The sequence below is a fragment of the Phoxinus phoxinus genome (genome assembly GCF_949152265.1).
Source record: "Phoxinus phoxinus genome assembly, chromosome: 2".
NCBI classification, from domain to species: domain Eukaryota; kingdom Metazoa; phylum Chordata; class Actinopteri; order Cypriniformes; family Leuciscidae; genus Phoxinus; species Phoxinus phoxinus.
Window position 1 is genome coordinate 7,624,330 of NC_136877.1, and position 18,221 is coordinate 7,642,550.

General features: G+C 38.8%; 1 protein-coding gene across 4 annotated transcripts in view; it reads right to left on the bottom strand.

Moving 5' to 3' along the window:
- The window catches only part of pmfbp1 (polyamine modulated factor 1 binding protein 1), a 215,001-nt gene that overhangs the window by 145,956 nt on the left and 50,824 nt on the right, over nucleotides 1-18,221 (bottom strand). For all 4 annotated transcript variants that reach the window (XM_079589287.1, XM_079589286.1, XM_079589285.1 and 1 more), the window contains exon 2: nucleotides 16,650-16,732. In XM_079589287.1, coding sequence (XP_079445413.1) covers nucleotides 16,650-16,721 — 72 coding nt within the window. In that variant the 5' untranslated portion in view covers nucleotides 16,722-16,732. The remainder of the gene's footprint in view (nucleotides 1-16,649; nucleotides 16,733-18,221) is intronic.

Below are 18,221 nucleotides of genomic sequence, written 5' to 3' on the forward strand. Positions count from 1 at the left end.
TGACCTGCCAGAACTGACACTACACTTAATGTTTGGGGTGCGAGTGTATGGTTTATGTTGTAGAACAAAATATTGAAGTATGCTTAGAGTATGCAAAGTATTTTATTTTATTTTACTCATAAACTGGAAAAAACCCATAGGAAAATCTCAAAGGAACCAGTGGTGAATTACTCATTCCTGGTTCTGACGTCATCCCTCCACCACTCTATATTATTGTTTTTACTGTATTTTTTAATCAAATAAATGCAGCCTTTGGTGAGCTTAAGAGACTTCTTTCAATTATTCCAAACTTTCAACAGGTATAGTGTACATGACAGAGATGGTCCAAGGGAAGAATAGATATAAAAACCCAGTTCATCCTTCTGATTCTCAAAACTATGTCAACGAGGGACATCAACACCATCACAAAGCTCCACGTATGAAGTTCTGTGACATTTTACATAACAATTATGTGGAATTGCTTGGCAGAAAGAGTGTGTCATGGTGGTGCTTGTAAGTGAACCCCATGGATTGTATGAATCCATTTTCTACTGCTAAATTGGCCCATGAAATTGTGGTTTACAATATGGGATACAGTGAGAGGAGCAGAAGAAGTGAGATGACAATAGGATTCGCCTTGGAAGCAACAATCTGACTGTGAACTACTTGTAGTACCCTGTATCAAAAGGTCAAAGTCTAAATGAGTGTATGCACTGAAGAGGTCGATCTCATATCATAGAGAGCATAAGTGGGCACATCAGCGAGGAAAATCTTAGATAACACACATAAAGATGTTTTAATGAACATCTGAAATGTGCACCGATAAATTAGATTGTGATACAGAAGGGTTAGGAAATCAATTTCTCCAGGCACCGTCTTCCATCAGATTGAACATCTGATGTTGCTATTGCTAAGCGAGTGAACTCATTTGAGAGCAATAAACATAAGGGCTGTTATGTAAACTGTTGAATGATCTAATCAAGATTTAATTGTGTTTAGACTGATGTATGAAATCCACAGCAGATTGTGATCCATGGCTTATGAAGAAGTGAAGGTTACAGATATTAACTGAAACATGAGCGAAAACTGAAAATGAATCACACATTTTGAAGAATTTCACTGTAGCGTATGGCACATTGCTTCAAAATGATGATTTATCATTGTACTTACATTTATTTACAGTGAATATTACTTTTTTTTTTTCCTGGTTTCTTTTTTCAGCTGGTTTTTGTATGGACCTAAAACACTAAGATATTATTCAAAACGTCGTGTTTGTGTTTCACAGATGAAAGTAAGTCATACAGGTTTGGACGGGCTGTTGAATTATTTAAAAAAATAATGGGCTCTGCAAAGACCAGGCCTCGGGTGCTTTGATCACAGGAGCCCCTTATACTATTGGGGCCACTTTTCACACCATTTTTTCCCTTTGACTGCATAATCAAGGAGCACGTCTATTTTCTTTCTCAACTGCAGCACTGTACACTTTTCTTTGTTTCTTGTACTATGGGCACTGGGGTCTGGACTCCAAGGTCCATTTAATAGGGTTATTATGCACTCTTCATTATTTCTAAGCTAACGCTAAGACCATCCATCTTTGAACCGCAGGTCTTAGCTGGTGCCCAGCACCTCTGCATTAGGAGATCCTTTGATCCTTCAATTCTTTGAAAAGACAAACCTGGTAGGACTCCTAAACAAACCACTCCAGACTGTAAAATACACCCAACAGCATTAAAAAAAAAACTCTAGATGATTTACTGTATTCTACCAAAAGGAGAATGGTAAAGTGTATGCAACTTAATTAACCACAACAAGCCATAAACACACAACTTCAATAGCATATTGAGGAAAAGGATTAAAAGGAGCCAAACATCCGTATCTTGAGGAAATCAGGCCTTTCAGAATAAATGGCAGTGTTTCATCTATATTTTTTTTTTTTTTTTTGTAAAAGGTCCTTTGTTATCTCCAGACACCCAGAAAAGCCTCCTACTGACTCTATAGCTTTTGAGGTTCAGATCTCGGCATTAGCATGCTAATTGCAACTTTGTCTGCGGAGCAGAAAAGAAAAAAATAAATGGAGGGAGAGAGAAAAAAGAAAAGAAGAGAAGCGCTTTGTCCGGCTAGGGCCATGGGATTTCTTTTTAATCGGCTGTTACAAATAGCCTTTTTTGTACAGAATTACATTATGTCCTATTTATCTCACCTCCAACAAGGAGAGAGTATGGACAAATCACAATAAATAAAAGTTCACAACATGACACACCAACCTTTGATAAATGTAAAGTGAGTTATACCATGAAATTTATGTTTAGAGATTACAATAAGCCTTTTGTTAATGTGTTTTTATTTATTTAACTGATTTTGTAATACAGTAAAATATCTGACCCGTGTTGGCAAAATGAGTCGCAATGAGCATATTTTCAAAAATTTGTTTTTTTGCCAAGTCAATTTTGAGAAAAATAGTTGAAGTTTTCTGAGGGTTCCAAAACAAAATCATCTAGCCTTACAATCTTAAAAATAACACTTTAAATAAATAATAAAATCCCTGGTAATAACACCACATTTGGCACACACCAAGCCAAAACCAAATATCTATATGAAAAATATATTTTCAACCTTTTTTTCCATGATACCACAATTGTTTGATTAACATGAATGAAACAGACAGCCTATATATTAATACCTACTGTACCGCACAGTTCTAAAATCATGTTACACATCAGATGTTTTTCCCCAACAGTTAAACGTTCACATAAGACATAACAGATAATGTTTGCCAAGACAGATATTTTGAAATAATGTAATTCTGTGTGTGTGTGTGTATACCGTGTATACCGGGATTGAGTAAGAGTAAGTAAGCGCGAATAAGATAGTTTTTCCATGGACAAAGTAAACGTACTCCTCTCAGAAAACGTACAAATAAAGATACTTTTAGATGTTTAATTGTTATTTGGAGCATTGGGATCGCTAGACGGGGGCTTAATGAACAAATTTTTGTGAAAACCTCAAAATAGCCCAAAATCGTATTTTTTCACTTGTTTTGCATGTAGCTCGAAATTATCCTGTGCGCATTCCGACTCCTTTTGCCAGCACGGGTCACATATTGTATTAATAGAGTACACTGTAGATCATTGGCCTACCTTACAAAATTTTACATAATACCGCTCCGCCTCCTTTCAATTCATTTATAATCCAACGCAATAACAGCAGTCATAATACCAGAAGCACCACACGTGGCGATCTAGTAATCCCACTCAAAAAAAGTACATTTGGTCAATTATCATTTTCATTTACTGCAATTCATAACTGGAACTCATTGCCCATTACAATTAAAAACATACATATGTATTCAACTTTTACTGTACACCTTAAAAATTGGCTAATCGACAATTACACCTGCACACATTAATATGCTAGATGTGATGTGCGCATTAGATGTGACATGATCATGCTTCTGCCACTTGATCTCTGCTGACTGTTTCAATGCTATGTCCTATGTGTTTCATGTGGCCTTTGCATGATTATCTTTTGTGTCAATTTTCTCTATTTTATTGCTTGACCTGCTTTTATGTCTTTGTAATTTGTGCTTGCTTGTCTGTCTCAATTTTATACCACCTTGTCTGTTTGTCTAAGCTCTTACTTAAGCCTTGTTTTAATTGTAATGTATTTATTGATGTATACCAATTAACAACTGGCTGGGGACTACAGCTGGAAATTAGCCGTAGAGGCTAAAGCTGCTCTTTTCATTAAAAGAGGTTGTCCACATTACTATAAACCAATAAAGTAAAGTAAAGTAAAGTACCTGCAGGCTCTTTGTAGGGACCAATAAACTTTGTTAATATAGAAGCAACTGATATGCACAAATGTCCTTTTGGAAGTAGGTTCACTCTGTGGCCATCTTGATAACGTCACCCATTTTTTTTTAAAGAATTCTATTTATTTGAAAGTGGAAAGACCAAAATTTACAAAACTGTTTGCTAAGTTTTTGTTTGAATAACATGTCAAATCACCATTCAAAATCATTGGTATAGCTGGCTCTTTAGCTACAATCAGGCCAAAGTGTGTATTTTTCAAGTTAGTCCAGGTCTAGGGCAGGCATAGGCAACGTTGGTCCCAGAGTTTAGCTCCAACCCTGAAATGGATGGCGCACCTGCGTGTCTGTTAAGTCCAAAAGACCGTAGGGTGTCTCATTTGTAATTTTAGCAGGGTTTTTCCTGGCTCAAAACGAGGCGGAGGTGGTAAAATCCTGATCATATATTTTAATAATAAGATAATTAAATTAGTATTTTATAGACCATCATATAGCCTACTGTGTTTCCCACAGTATTTTTGTGTGTTGAGCTCGGTACCTCTAGGGGTACAACGATGCCAATTTCTCCTGGACGAAATCTCTGAATCAGACGAGGACACGGACGTTTGTGTTGTGATCCATCCTAGTTCCGCACCACATATGTTCTGACTGAACATCCCGGTACCATGCAATAATTCACCATTTCGAAAGAAATACAAACGAGTATGGTAATTCACTAATGAGTTCGCCAACTAACTTTAAAGTTTGTGTGAAATTAATTTCAAGCTCTGGTGGTTAGCTAGCTTTGTAGACGGAAGAGTGATTTCTCTAATAGGCGGATACCTCATACGCGACGTTCTGGATTAGTGGGAGTGGCTTGCGGAGCTTTGCAATGTGGTGCATTGTGGGAGATGTTGTCTTTCATACAAACGCGCCCTAAAGTTACTTTCAGTCTTTCCTCGGTCAAGAAGGCACCAAATTCAAAATTTATTTTACATTTCAACTACATAAATGACCAACTTTCAATAAAGATTAATGTTCCCACGGGTGAAATGCTCCTTTAAACTCAACACATTATAATGATTTATCTGTCATCCACCCTCGATTAATTGTAACGTTATGTTTTTATTACTTGCCCCGCCGACCTGCGAATTATGATCCACGCAGTACTATCAGCAAACTATACAGTTCGAGAATGGACACTGGCCGGGAACCCGGAACTTAAACCGTCACGGTCGAAAAAGTGTATCTGAGCATGTGACTGTCTGTCCGAGATTTGTCGAGAGCCGGAGGCGGCACGAAATTTGACGGAGACGGCCGCCTCATAATTCTCTATGCAGGAAATACCCTGTTTTAGGTTTCAGAAGGGTGCTCGGAAGTGAAATCGCACAGTGTATGCCTGTCTTTAGTAATCCTGAAGACATTGAATAGCTTGTTCAGGTGTGTTTGATTAGGGTTGGAGCTAAACTCTGCAGGACAGTGGCACACCAGGACCATTGCCTATTCCTGCTCTAGGGTGACTTCACTAAGATCTTTTCAGGATCTAAATATGTAGTTTGACCCAAAACTTACCCTCAACTAACTCTAAAATCAGAAGTGAAATGTTTGCTAGATATCACATTTTGATGTCTCAACCCCAGCCCTAAAATGAACCCTAGCAACCCCTCTGACTCATTGATAGGAGAATTGTTCTAAGACCATCTACATAAAATGACTTGTCACCTCCTTGGCTAAAACATTCAGAAACTCCTCACGTGTCAGCTTAGCCCCTCTGAGTAAACGCAGAACTATAGAGGCCTTATCTGTGAGTCTGTCATCTCTTTTCACTCCTATGCTACAATCTCAGAAACGGCACACAAAATATTGGGCTTTATGTCAATGAGCCATATTTGCCTGCACTGCCTCCTCCACCTCACTCTCCACACAAATGCCAGAGGTCACTCTTTTCATTCAGGCAGAAATCAAAATGATAATGGCAGCTTGTTAAAAATTCTATTTGGATGTGCACATAGGCTACATCAAAAGGTGCTGACATGGAGTGGTTTGGGGTGCAGAGGGTTGTTAGCGATGTGGCTTACTGATAGCGCACATCAAAGCTATAGAGAGAGGGAAATATGGGGTGGGGGTGGGGTAGGACACAATGACTATGTTCTGGGGCTGTTATAGTCAGCAAATGAAAATATACCAGGCACAATTTTACCGTTAATGCCTTGATGTTGAAACACAAGCTATTTACCATGAAGAAAAAAAACACTCTGACTCCATCAGATCCATCTAAATCAAGCTGATGCAATGGACGCAGTTTGGGAAATTATAAATGATAGCCAGACAGAAAACATGCAGAAAAAGAAATAAAGCCAATAATAAAATAAATCCTCTAGTGGACCATTAATAAATGTGAGCAGCGCAAGGCCACTTCAGGAGACAATGAGGCAGCCGGGATTTGCTAAAATTGGGACAGTGACTCCCAGGTTCCATTTTGCATTAGGTGTGGTCAACCTTTTAATGCTGCATCACTAACCATTAACCACCAAGAATGCATTTCAGTGCTTTCCTGGTTTAAAACCATTCCCAGCAAACTTTTCCACATATGCCAATTACTAAAACTCTCGAGTCTGATTCGCCATGCCATTCATCTGAAGCAAGCTCAAGAGGACAGTGGGTACCAGACCCACTGCATGAACCTGGATGAAGCCAAACTAAATATTTACAATATCTAGACCCATATTGCTCGACCTCTAACATATAAGACTTCACTGGGCATGACTTATGACTTAAAAATATTCCTATAAACCTGTGGTAGCTACCCTCCTGTAGACTTCATTTCCAACCCTGCACCAACATACCTCCCTGTTATTTTTCAAGCAATCCTGAACACCTTGATCAGCTGGATAAAGTGTGTTTGATTAGGAATGGAGCTGAACTCTGCAGGACGGTAGTAGCTCTCCAGGAGTAGGGCTGGCTACCTCCGCTATAAACCAAAAATCTAATTTTAGGATTAAGTTTAGAATTGAGGTTAGAGTTGGGTTAAGGCTTGAGGTTGAGACATTCTCATCAATCTATCATTAGGGGTAATTAATGTATAAGCTTATAGCATGGGGGGTCCAATCCTGGTTCTGGAGGGAGATTTTCTTGTAGAGGTCAGACCCTAATTAAACACACCTGAACCATCTAATCATAGTCTTCGGGATTACTAGTAAATTTCAAGCAGTTGTGTTAGAGCAGATTGGAGTTAAACTCTGCAGGAAAGTGGCCCTCCAGGTTCAGGACTGGACACCATTTGCCTAGAGTATAGTTTTTTATGCCTTGTCCAAAATCCGACATTCATAAGTGTAATTAATTGATGGTTTGGCCATTTGGTCAGATGGCATTGTCCATCCTGAAACATTCTTCTGGCTTTAGTTTGGCTTTAGGATGGGTAAAATTGTAATTTAGGTCCAATCCAATCCCAATCCACTTTATTTATATAGCACCATTTAAATAAACACAAGGTTTCCAAAGTGCTGTACAACACAACAATAGAAACACAATAGGCTAAAAATAATAAAATACAACAAGCACAATAAGATAAAAGTAATAAAATAAGATAAAAATACATACAAATACATAAATCAAATCAAAAATATAAAAAAATAAAAAAAGGTCAGTGGTTTCCAGCCCTGTTCATGGAGGCACATTTTGGAGGTCACGATTCATTCAACTCATCAGCTCAGTAACATGGTTGTGAACAGCTGATTTAGGTGAACACTAAATTGGTTTTGAAAAACCAAGTAAACTTGCAGACCTTAAAATGAGCATTAAAGTGAAGCATGTGTATCAGGTTAGACAGAGGTACTGCTGACTTATAGCTTTCACACACCCACATGGCTTAAGAACATATTTGTCTTTTCCTCACAGCATTCTGCACTCCGCATTGTTGCATTATAATTGCATTACTCTTTTATAACTGAGATCTGATCCACTTAAGTTATCCACAGCATGATAAAGCCAGGTCAGCACTGGCCTTTCCTGATGGGCGATACAAAATACTACATGCTTCATCCAGGTCTCTCATTTCATTAGCTATTCTATGAATTTCCAATTAGGCTGAGGGCATCAAGACAGAGCTTTCAGGTCTTTTACCATAGGGGACGCGAGCAGGCCCTGTTCAGGTACTCTTTCAAAGTACTGCTCCTGCGCACCTTTGTTAGAGAAAGGGCATTGTCTGGGAGGAAAAGCATGCCAAACGTTAGCTGCTGCACCCTCTGAGTATTCCATTAAGAGTAAAAGGAGAGTGCAGATAATGAGAGTCCACATCGGCTGAGCATAACACCTAGACAGCACTGGAAGGAAGAGGCCTCATATCAAAACAACTCTCATTTTTTGGTTTATCTCTCTCTCTTTCTTCTCTTTCTCTATCTGCTCTGATTTGGTTAGTGCTGGTTCCACGCCATAACAATCCTCTGGACAAAAAAGTCTGCCTCTGATTATTAATAAACCTTAAGGCAGGCATCATTATTTTTTCAGCTAGTCCTTTTTTGTAATGTGCAGACAACACTTTTATACGTTTCCCAGGGGCCCGAGCTCCCCATCTCTCTGTGATCTTATTAGCATCCCATCTTCTCCTGCCTGCTGACCAAACTGCATTGCTATGCATTTCTGTCTCTTTGACCTCTGTGTGGATGGAATTCATTTGGCCTTTTCATCTTCTCCTTCTTTGGGCTGATTTGGCTTAAGCAGGCAGCTGGCCATGGTAATTTCAGATAAACACTATTTAAAGAAATATGGACAGTGGAAAGAGGATGAGGATAAAAGAGTTGGGATATAGTTGTGCTTCAAAGAAGACTCATCAGCCGCTTCTTACCTCCTGAATGCGGATGTGCGACTGATTTAGTATGTATGGAGGTTTTGAATGTTTTTTTTTCTTGACAATTTTTTAACCTTGACAATAATTATTAAATAAGTTCACATAATACATATTTTATTGTATTAAATAAAAAAAGCAGTGAAACAGAACATCCCTTTTTACTGTTATACACTTCTGGCAAATGCTAGATGTCCTTGGTAGAGTGTTGAGAGCGTCAGCATCATTACCAAGACAGATAATCATAAAGAACTAGCTTGAGACTTAATTTATTAATAATCTAGAAGTTTATCAGGTTCACAATATTATAATGCCAATAGTGTGTCTGAATGGTCTACTGCAGTGCTTGCTTATAATAAACCAAACATTATCATCCCTTGGTGTGGATGCCAAAGACGTACTAATTCTATTTTTGAATACTTTTTAGGACGGATAGTATGCGAATTGGGACGCACCACATGATTCCCTCCTTTGCTCAAATCGCTTTGACATTATGATGCACAGATGCGTAGGACGCCGTGCTTGCTATATTGCCTCTGCAGATGCAATATAAATGTAGACAATATTGATTAAAAAAAATTTCATCAGGTTAGATACTGATGGTTAATCACTCAAACACCTTTATCTAAACCTCTCTACATAACCGCCGGACTCGCGCGTCCTCCATGTCTGTAGTTTTTTTATTTTTCTATTTTTTTTTTTATTCTAACCGAATCCTTGTCCAACGTGTGATGGGTTATGGGCAATGATAGCCGTTAGAGTGCGCATCGATCTGCACTTCGTATTCTAACCGGAAATAGTAGACCATCCGGGTATCTCTGGAACACTTATTTCAACATACTACGATTTGGAACGTACTAATTCTATTTTCGAATATTATTTAGGACGGATAGTATGCGAATTGGGACGCACCACATGATTCCCATCTTTGCTTAAATTGCTTTGACGTCATGACGCACAGATGCAGGACGCCGTGCTATGGTGCCCGATAAAGGACAAAAGTGACAGTGTTGCGAGTTCACGGTCTGTGTATGGCTGGGACTCGGTGCAGGAGCATCGATAAGAGGACTCGTTAACGTCGAGGGCATAAAATATCGATGGTTCATAAAACTCAGAAGCGGTTCTCGAGTGGAACCAGTTTTCAATTCCCATCCCAAATGAACATCTGCAACCACCCAGAACAACCTAAAATCTAGTAAGCTCTATTAACCACGCAAAAAACTCTTCACAAACACCACAAACATTTTCACTTTGTTATTTTGGGATATATTCTATTTGTTGCTGATAGTGGTGTGGAAATTCAATAATTCACAACATTTAGCCTACATGACACTGCCATTTCCACCACATCTCAAGTTATGCTTTTTGTTTTAATAACAATCGGCGAAGGAAATCACATTTTAAACAAGTTCCAACGATCACTTTATGAACTTTTTGAAGCGTCAAAGTGGTAGTTGCGTAGATGTCTATGGAGGGACAGAAAACTCTCAGATTTCATCAAAAATATATTTATTTGTATTCCGAAGATGAACGAAAGCCTTACGGGTTTGGAATGACATGAGGGTGAGTAGGCCTAATTAATAACAGATTTTTGGGGTGAACTATCCCTTTAATGAAAGTCTGGTTCTGGTACAAGGCGGGTAAAAACAAAATGTAGGCCTATTCATAAAAGGCATTTGAAAAGTATGGCAAAACTAATTACTGAAATATCTTAGATTTACTAAAGTGCCTATAGTCTTGAAAAACACATGACTATTTAAAGCAATCACAGACCGACAACCACTGAATCACTGAATATTTTAGAGACAAAACCCAAAGCAGCAGTGAGCAGATTTATTCCAATCCAGTGGACACGTAGCATACGAGCAAGAGAGAAAGTAAAGGATGTTGTGTGCTGCTCTGTAAAGGACTCTGGGCTTGATGAGGTGCAGCAGTTGAATGATATACAGAGGCGAGCTCAGGCGAGAGCTGTCCATTAGTTACAGGGTCCCGTAATGTTGGGACTGCAGTACATTATTTTCAAATGCATCAGTCAGCGTTGTGCAGTACAGATAAATTCGAATGCCTCGGATATGTAATGCATACTCTCACCACTGCTATATTACGTGATGGGTCAGAAGGGCAGAGCAGGAGAGGGGGGAAAAATGTAATTTATTTTTCACTGTGGCCAGTGTTCCTCCCATTAGCTTCAAACGTGAGATAAGTTATAGCTTTTAACAAGCACCTTTAGCCACCAGAGCACGCTGCACACAATGCCGTGGCGCTGAAAATGAGATTTAGAGGTAAAGTGAGTGAGGGAGAGGTCAGTGATGACCCCATGTATGGCCCCTTTGTGTGACATGGCACAAGGACAAACATCATCGTTCTGATGAGTTTAATAAACATCAGTATTGCAAAAACTCACAATATTGTCAATATTGTATCTAGATTTGAACATTTTATGAAGAAAATGTGGGTGGTTGCTAGGGTGCTCTGGGGGTCAATGACAGATCTGTTAATTTACTAAGACAAACATAGAAAAATACAATGACCTGAATAAACCTCTTCTCTTCAATTAAAGGGGGAACAATTTCAGAAAAAGTCAGAAATATCAGGGTTGTCCTAAATTAAAGGTGAACTATGCAGTATTTTTTTTAGCTTAATTTACCTTAACTAAACAGCTTCGGAGTCATTGGAATGGTTATATGACTTTTTTCGGGTTGAATGGTGGTCGTCTCGCTTCCCCCTGATGCTTGTGAGCGGAAAAACACCTTTGCAACTTTGGGCAAGCGGGCCACCAGTGTCAGGAAGTATCGCGTGATGTCAGGTCTCGCAATGTAACGAATTGCTTTACGGCAAAAAGAAATCTGCTAAAATTCTGTCATTATTGCGCTCCCTCACGCTGTTCGAACCCGAATGAAGAAGACGTTTTAAAGAATGCTTAAAGTACCGTCTGCTTTGATGTCGTTGATCTACTAGCCTCTGGTATCTGAGAGTCACCAACAAGTTTTTACGACAGTGTTGTCGAATATCTATTCCGAAGCTGTAGGGAGAGCTCTATAAAGAAACCTGCGAGCAAAAAGCGAGAATACAGCGAAGAAATTCCCGAAAATGCATAACTCTGCTTTAATAAAGAATAACATTAGAAAAATAAAATGATTGAATATTCTTGATCATCTTTGATTTTTATTTCTTAGAAAAATTGTATTTGAACAAAAAGTCTTCACTATTTATTCAGATTTTAAAATGCTAAATCAAGGTCATGTGGCAACCAACGTGCAGAAACAAAAACATCAAACAAGAAATTAAGTAATTTTTTACAGAGTAAAACATTTTCATGGCAATATATATATATATATATATTTTTTTTTTTTTTTTAACATTTTTAAATAAGGATTACGATGTGTACATTTACATGAATGCATGGTAAGGAAATATGTTTTTAGAATATGTTTGTACTTAATGGTTCGACCATATCACATTTTCATTCAATTTAAACTTTTCTTGTGGCATATGAAACCAGCATGAATATAAAGAGCACTATAGGTTTCCAAAATATTCTTAACTTGAACACTCTTATTTGACCTAGGTGGTTGCTCTCTGACCTAAATCAAATATGACCCAAGTCTATATGATATTTTGGTCCATAGATATGGCTTGTTTCATCATCCAGTAGGTGGAAAGCTTATTGCTCAGAAAAATAATAGCACACGAGTCCTCAGCAAGCCACACGATTTGAGGTATCATTCATATCTATAACACAAATGGTGCAGGACAAGATTTTCACCATGACTAATCAGAGGTCAGAAAACAGCTCTGGGAATCACTTCATGTTTGGCAGACTTCAAGAGGAGGAGCTAGACACTAAACTGAACCGCTGTCCCCAGGGCTGACAGCTGACATCACCCGATTCCCTGCCAGAGCACATCTCGCATGTGTGTATGTATGGACTGAGGCCAAGGTTATCACAGCATAACCCAGAGGCAACAATTTGACAGTCTATTAGTAAGTATTCAACGACTGATGAAACAGACATGCTCCGCTTTAAGTTAATGATTCATACTCAACAGAGCTCGCTTCTACTCACTTCCCTCTACACTGAATGCTTGAGAAAGGAAAAGGAAGAAAAAAAACCTCCTCATTCAGATCTGTAAAAGATAAGCGGGCCTTTCAATCAAAGCCAGTTCTAGTCATTCTGCATCTTAGAGTCAATTATTGACAACTGACTAATTAGTTGTGCCCTTTTAAGCCTCTCTCTTAGTTTGGAGCTGTTTAAATATGCAAAATCAATAGCAGCTCTAATGCCCCACCGTCGTCTGCGAACGTGGAGTCCAGACACATAGCAGGGCGCATCTATCAAAGAAATTAAGACTTTCACTCAAATTAACATCAACTTTTCTTATTGCATAATCGTTTTAGACTGCGATCTTTATCCTATATGAAGCTATCTCAAAAATTAATTAACATTTTATGTGAAAATGTCATTGGTGTTAATCATTGAATGTCAAATTTACACAAAATAAAAAATAAAAAAGTGTATTATGGAAAGATGACAAATGTAAAGCAACAATGTGACGCTCACATTTATAAAGCATTTTACTGAAGATAAGTTAGTAAATAGAGGAAGTGGGGGGGAATATGATCATGATATGACCTGGGTCAGATTAAAACATGAATTCCAGTGAGCTAACAGCTTTAGAGATTGAAACCGAAGTAGCAACAGATCATATCTTCTATATTGTTATACATTTGAGTGTAATGGATTATCAAAATGTAAAAAAAAAAAAAAAAATTAGGATGGGGACTTGGGTTCTATGCATTGATTGTTGACTGAATTTTGAGAAAAACAGAGGCAAATAAATGTAAGCTATTGTTATTTATTAGTTGTGGGGAAAAAATATGAGGTCAAAAAAAAAAATGCTTATTTCATGCCAACTTTTAATTCAATTCAATTCAATTTTTATTTATATAGCGCCATTACAACAACTAGAAAGGTGCACAAGGCGCTTTCCATAAAACACATAAAAAAAAGACAGCAGTATATAAAAATTACAAGTTAAAACCAATTTAAACAGTAAAAACAAAATAGATAGCACACCGACTAAAAACAAAACAAGTGATTTTGGGCCTTATTTTAACGATCTGAAACGCAAGTGTCAAAGCGCAAAGCGCAAGTAACTTTGTGGGCGGATCCCGGCGCTGTTGCTATTTTCCCGGCGGGATAAATGACTCTTGCGCCCGACGCAAATCTAAAAGGGGTTGGTCTGAAGTAGCTTCATTATTCATAGGTGTGGTTTGGGCGTAACGTGAAATAAACCAATCAGAGCGTCCTCTCACATTCCCTTTAAGAGCAGGCGCGCTTGTTCCGTGGCGGATCGCTATTATAACGGCAGGTTTGCCAGCGCACGCCAGAAGCGGTTCACAGCCGAGGAGACCGACGTTCTCGCCAGGGCCGTAAAACACAGAGAAGTGACATTGGGGATGATGGGAGAAACCCACCCAAATTAGCTTCGGTTAAACAGGCGTATAATTTGGGTAAATGTGTAGCCTAATATAGATTTTTTTTTTCAATCTAGATAGATCTTTTTCACATCTTCACGGACACAACAATGATTTCCCTTGTATGTTAATATTTTTCCTTGTAATAATGTATGATTTGCAAAAATGAAAACTGCTGCGTCTGTTTATATTAGAGAATCAAAGTGTATGCGCGTTCTTCACACGCTACATAATGGCCAAGCACGCGCCCTTAAAATACCATATCACTAACGCGCAACGCGCCACTGTCTTTAGACTGTTTTTTTCCTGGTAAGTGGCGCAATTGCTTTCTAAAACTGGAAAATAGCACCAGGGAAGTTTTGCGCCGGAACACGCCTCCTCTTTGCGCTGAACCGCCCCCGCGAGCGCAAGTTCATTCCCTAATTTACCGACGTGCGGCTGTGGAGGGAAAAGTCTGCTGTGCGCGGGTGCAAAATAGGAATGATACATGCGTCGGTGTTTAAAGTCAATTGCGCTGGGTGCAAGATAGGGCCCTATGTGTTGAAAGCCTTCTTGAAAAGAAACGTCTTCAACTGCGATTTAAAAACACTGAACACAGTTATGTTACGAAGGGGAGTAGATAAGGCATTCCACAAAGTAGGTCCCTGAATGGCAAAAGATCGGCCTCCAAACTTTTTACATCTAAACTTGGGGATAATCAAAGAGGTGTACTGAGAGGAGCGGAGGGTTCTGGCAGGTTGGTATACAGTGACCAGCTCGGAAAGGTATGCCGGGGCCAGACCCTTGATGGCCTTAAAAACAAACATCAGAACCTTATACTCCACCCTAAACCGTACCGGGAGCCAGTGAAGTGAGCATAGGACGGGGGTTATGTGTGAGTGTTTATGGGTATTGGTAAGGAGACGCGCTGCTGCGTTTTGAACCATCTGAAGACGGTTGAGAAGTGATGTGAGCTTTAATGTTGTGAGCAAGTACACCACCTTTTGTGTACAGCTTTGAGAATACTAGTACATTTTATCCTTAGTTTGATTAGCTTTCACAAAGCATAATTTCAAAACAGACCAACATTTGTTAATAAATAACCCTGAATATTCTCTTAAAGGTATGGTCTCAGATACATTCTGAAATCCATTGTCTATAGTGGTGATAAATGTCATTATCACTTTCAAACCAAGCAACTTTCTTTTGGTCAATATGGTGAATCTGGGTGACTGGAACCAGTTGCAAATTCTGCAAAGGTAAATCTTCTGCTCTCATATGAAATTCCAGACCAGGATTACAGGATTCCTATTAAGATTGCTGGATTTCGCACGCACGCACGCAACACACGCACACACACACACACACGCACACGCACACGCACACACACACACACACAAAACACCATAACAGCAATAATAAAGCAGGATGCATCCTAGTGCTGCTTATGCTAACATTAGCACACAAGTGCCCATACATGTATACGGTATGCATGAGGACATCACCTTCCTTCAGGCTAAATGAAGGAACATGGACATGTTGGGTCTGAGCATCAGGTCACCTCATTCTCTCACCTCGTTTTGGGCCAACTCTGTTTACCACACATGGGCAGCATAAATGAATTATGGAGGGGCCCACAAGATACTATTAATTACAGATCTGCCAAGCACTGTGAATTATTCAGTCCTTTGCTTATGTAGGCGTTTATGGCATGCTATAGTTAACATAACTGCCTAACCAAGCATCAGATACCCTCAGGGGTATCTATGTGTTTCAGGTCCTCCTTCCGCTCAGGCAGGTGCAATACGCTGAATAAAGACACATGGGAGCACATGGGTTTTTCCATTTAGCAGATGGAGAGCAGAGGAACGGGAATGAGGTCATGCACTTCATATGCAGCAACACACAGTAGCATCCAGTCAGTAGTGGCTGTTGTCATGTAAAAAATGGGTCTATTGCAATACTTAGAGAGCTACTTACCTGCATTGACAATCCTGAAACTACACTGAAAAGAAGGTAAAAAAAATGATGGTGCCTTGTAAGATGCCTTGTTTTAGTTTTTTTGCTCGGGTCGGACTCATCCATTGCAACAAACTGTATTCAGGGCTGAATAATAACGATGAAAAAACGTTGCAAACTGGACTATTCAACCCAGGCTCATTGGAAAAAAAGTGCCTGAGGCGACATTTGTGCTAAATGATACTACAAAAAATTACGCTGGTCGTTGTTCATATTGCATCAGTTCAGAAATAAAATGTCCAGTGAGTGTCGCTAAAAGGTTCATGTTCTATCGCGTTTGAAAATAATGTACCATCTACACTAAACCTAACCGAGTATTAATAAAAGCAAATGTGACATAAAAAGTGAAGTCTTTTATTGTGACTTGTGCTTCACAAGACTCGTACCAGAGTGCTTCGCATCACAAGTGCATTGCTGTACCAGGTGAGCTACCGAGCAAGTTTACTTCATCAGAGAAGTAAGACACAGTGAGGCAGCTCAGTAAGGTTTGGAAGAGATTGTCAGTGATTGTCAACAGAGAAAGCTGATTCGAGCTTCATGGAAATGCAATAGTTTGAAACTTACTTTAGCTTTGGTGCTTTGATCTGAGAGAGATTCCTCAGGCTCCAGTACAACATCCCGACTGGATTCCATCATACCTCAGACAACTAGTAGTGGGGAGAGGGAGACAGAGAGATGCCAGATCAGGTTACTTTAGCTAAATGAAAATGAATACGTCAGCAATAACTCGCATAAAGTAGGCTAACTGCAGATCAACCCAGTCCAAGCGGAAAAACGTGCCAATGGCTTCATTTGTGCAAAAAAACGTTGCTTCTAGCTAATTTTGCGACACTTTTTAAGTGAAATCTCCAGTGAGAAGCACAACAAGAGCATTCAGTTTTATCTGAAACTGGTGAACATGAATCTAAAAAAGATTTGTGTTGATTGTTGTACGTACCGCGGCAGCTCGGAAATTAAATGTCTGGGGTCGTGCGAACACCAGAACCTGCGCAGAATTCACTTTATAAATCCCAGTCATCCTCATCTGCATATCATTTACATATGATTATTCATACACGTGATAACTGATACTGATGTTTAACAGTACAAGACATTAGGAAAATATTAAATATGGATGTGCTGTGCCGTGCCGTCACATTACATTAATAAAAACCAACTAGTAGCCTATCCTTGCCTTGTTTTTGAATAAATAAATAAAATAGTGTACAATACCTTTCAGAGAAAGTTTTTCTCAATCTTTTCCACTGGCCAAATAGTATTTTAATTGATTTATATTTTTAATGGAAAAAGATAGACCTTGTTGTGCATTATATTTGCACAATCTGCTATTACCATGGTAAGCAATTATCTCTGTATAGCATGCCAGAGGAAAAATTTTCAAAAGCATCGCATCCACGACAAATATTTATATTTATTGAATATAAAAAATGTTTGAACTTCTCAGTAATTTTCATGTAGTTTATGTGTTTAACTCCATTAATGAGAATGGCATATTTAATCTAAATGTTTATATCAGAAGTAAAACATAGTTTAAATCATTATTTTATTTAAACTGTTATTGTGAACATGCACTGTATTTATGATTGGGACTCATAATAAAGATTTACGGCCCAATGCGGCCTAGACGGCCCAATGCACTCGCTGGCGCGGACATTTAAGTTATGGATATTTGCTCAGTGATAGGCTTGGTGAGTGAAATTATATTTTTATTATCTTTCTGTATATGTCTAATTTTCTTTAGATTTATGACAAAAATACATTTAACTCCAGCTCACCATCGGTGTCGCCAAACTACTCCATCTCCAAAACGTTCGTACGCATGGGTCAGAGTTTGCGTGCAGGTGCGCACATTTTCCCATCAAGTTTGTTTTTATAAATCACAACTTATGCGTCGGAAGTGGCGTACGCCTCTTTCAGGAACAGTTTTTTGCTTACGCAACGTTTAGAAATGAGGCCGCTGGGGAGTCTTTGAGATCTTTTATCGTGACTTGTGTTTCACAGGATTGTTTCAAGTGCAAGCTAAGGAGCAAGTTTACTAGGTTAGAAAAGTACAAACATGGAGCTGGTTATGTGATGTAAACGTTAATATTAGTTTATAAATCATGTGTTATAGTAAAAGGGTTTTGAGTGCATAAG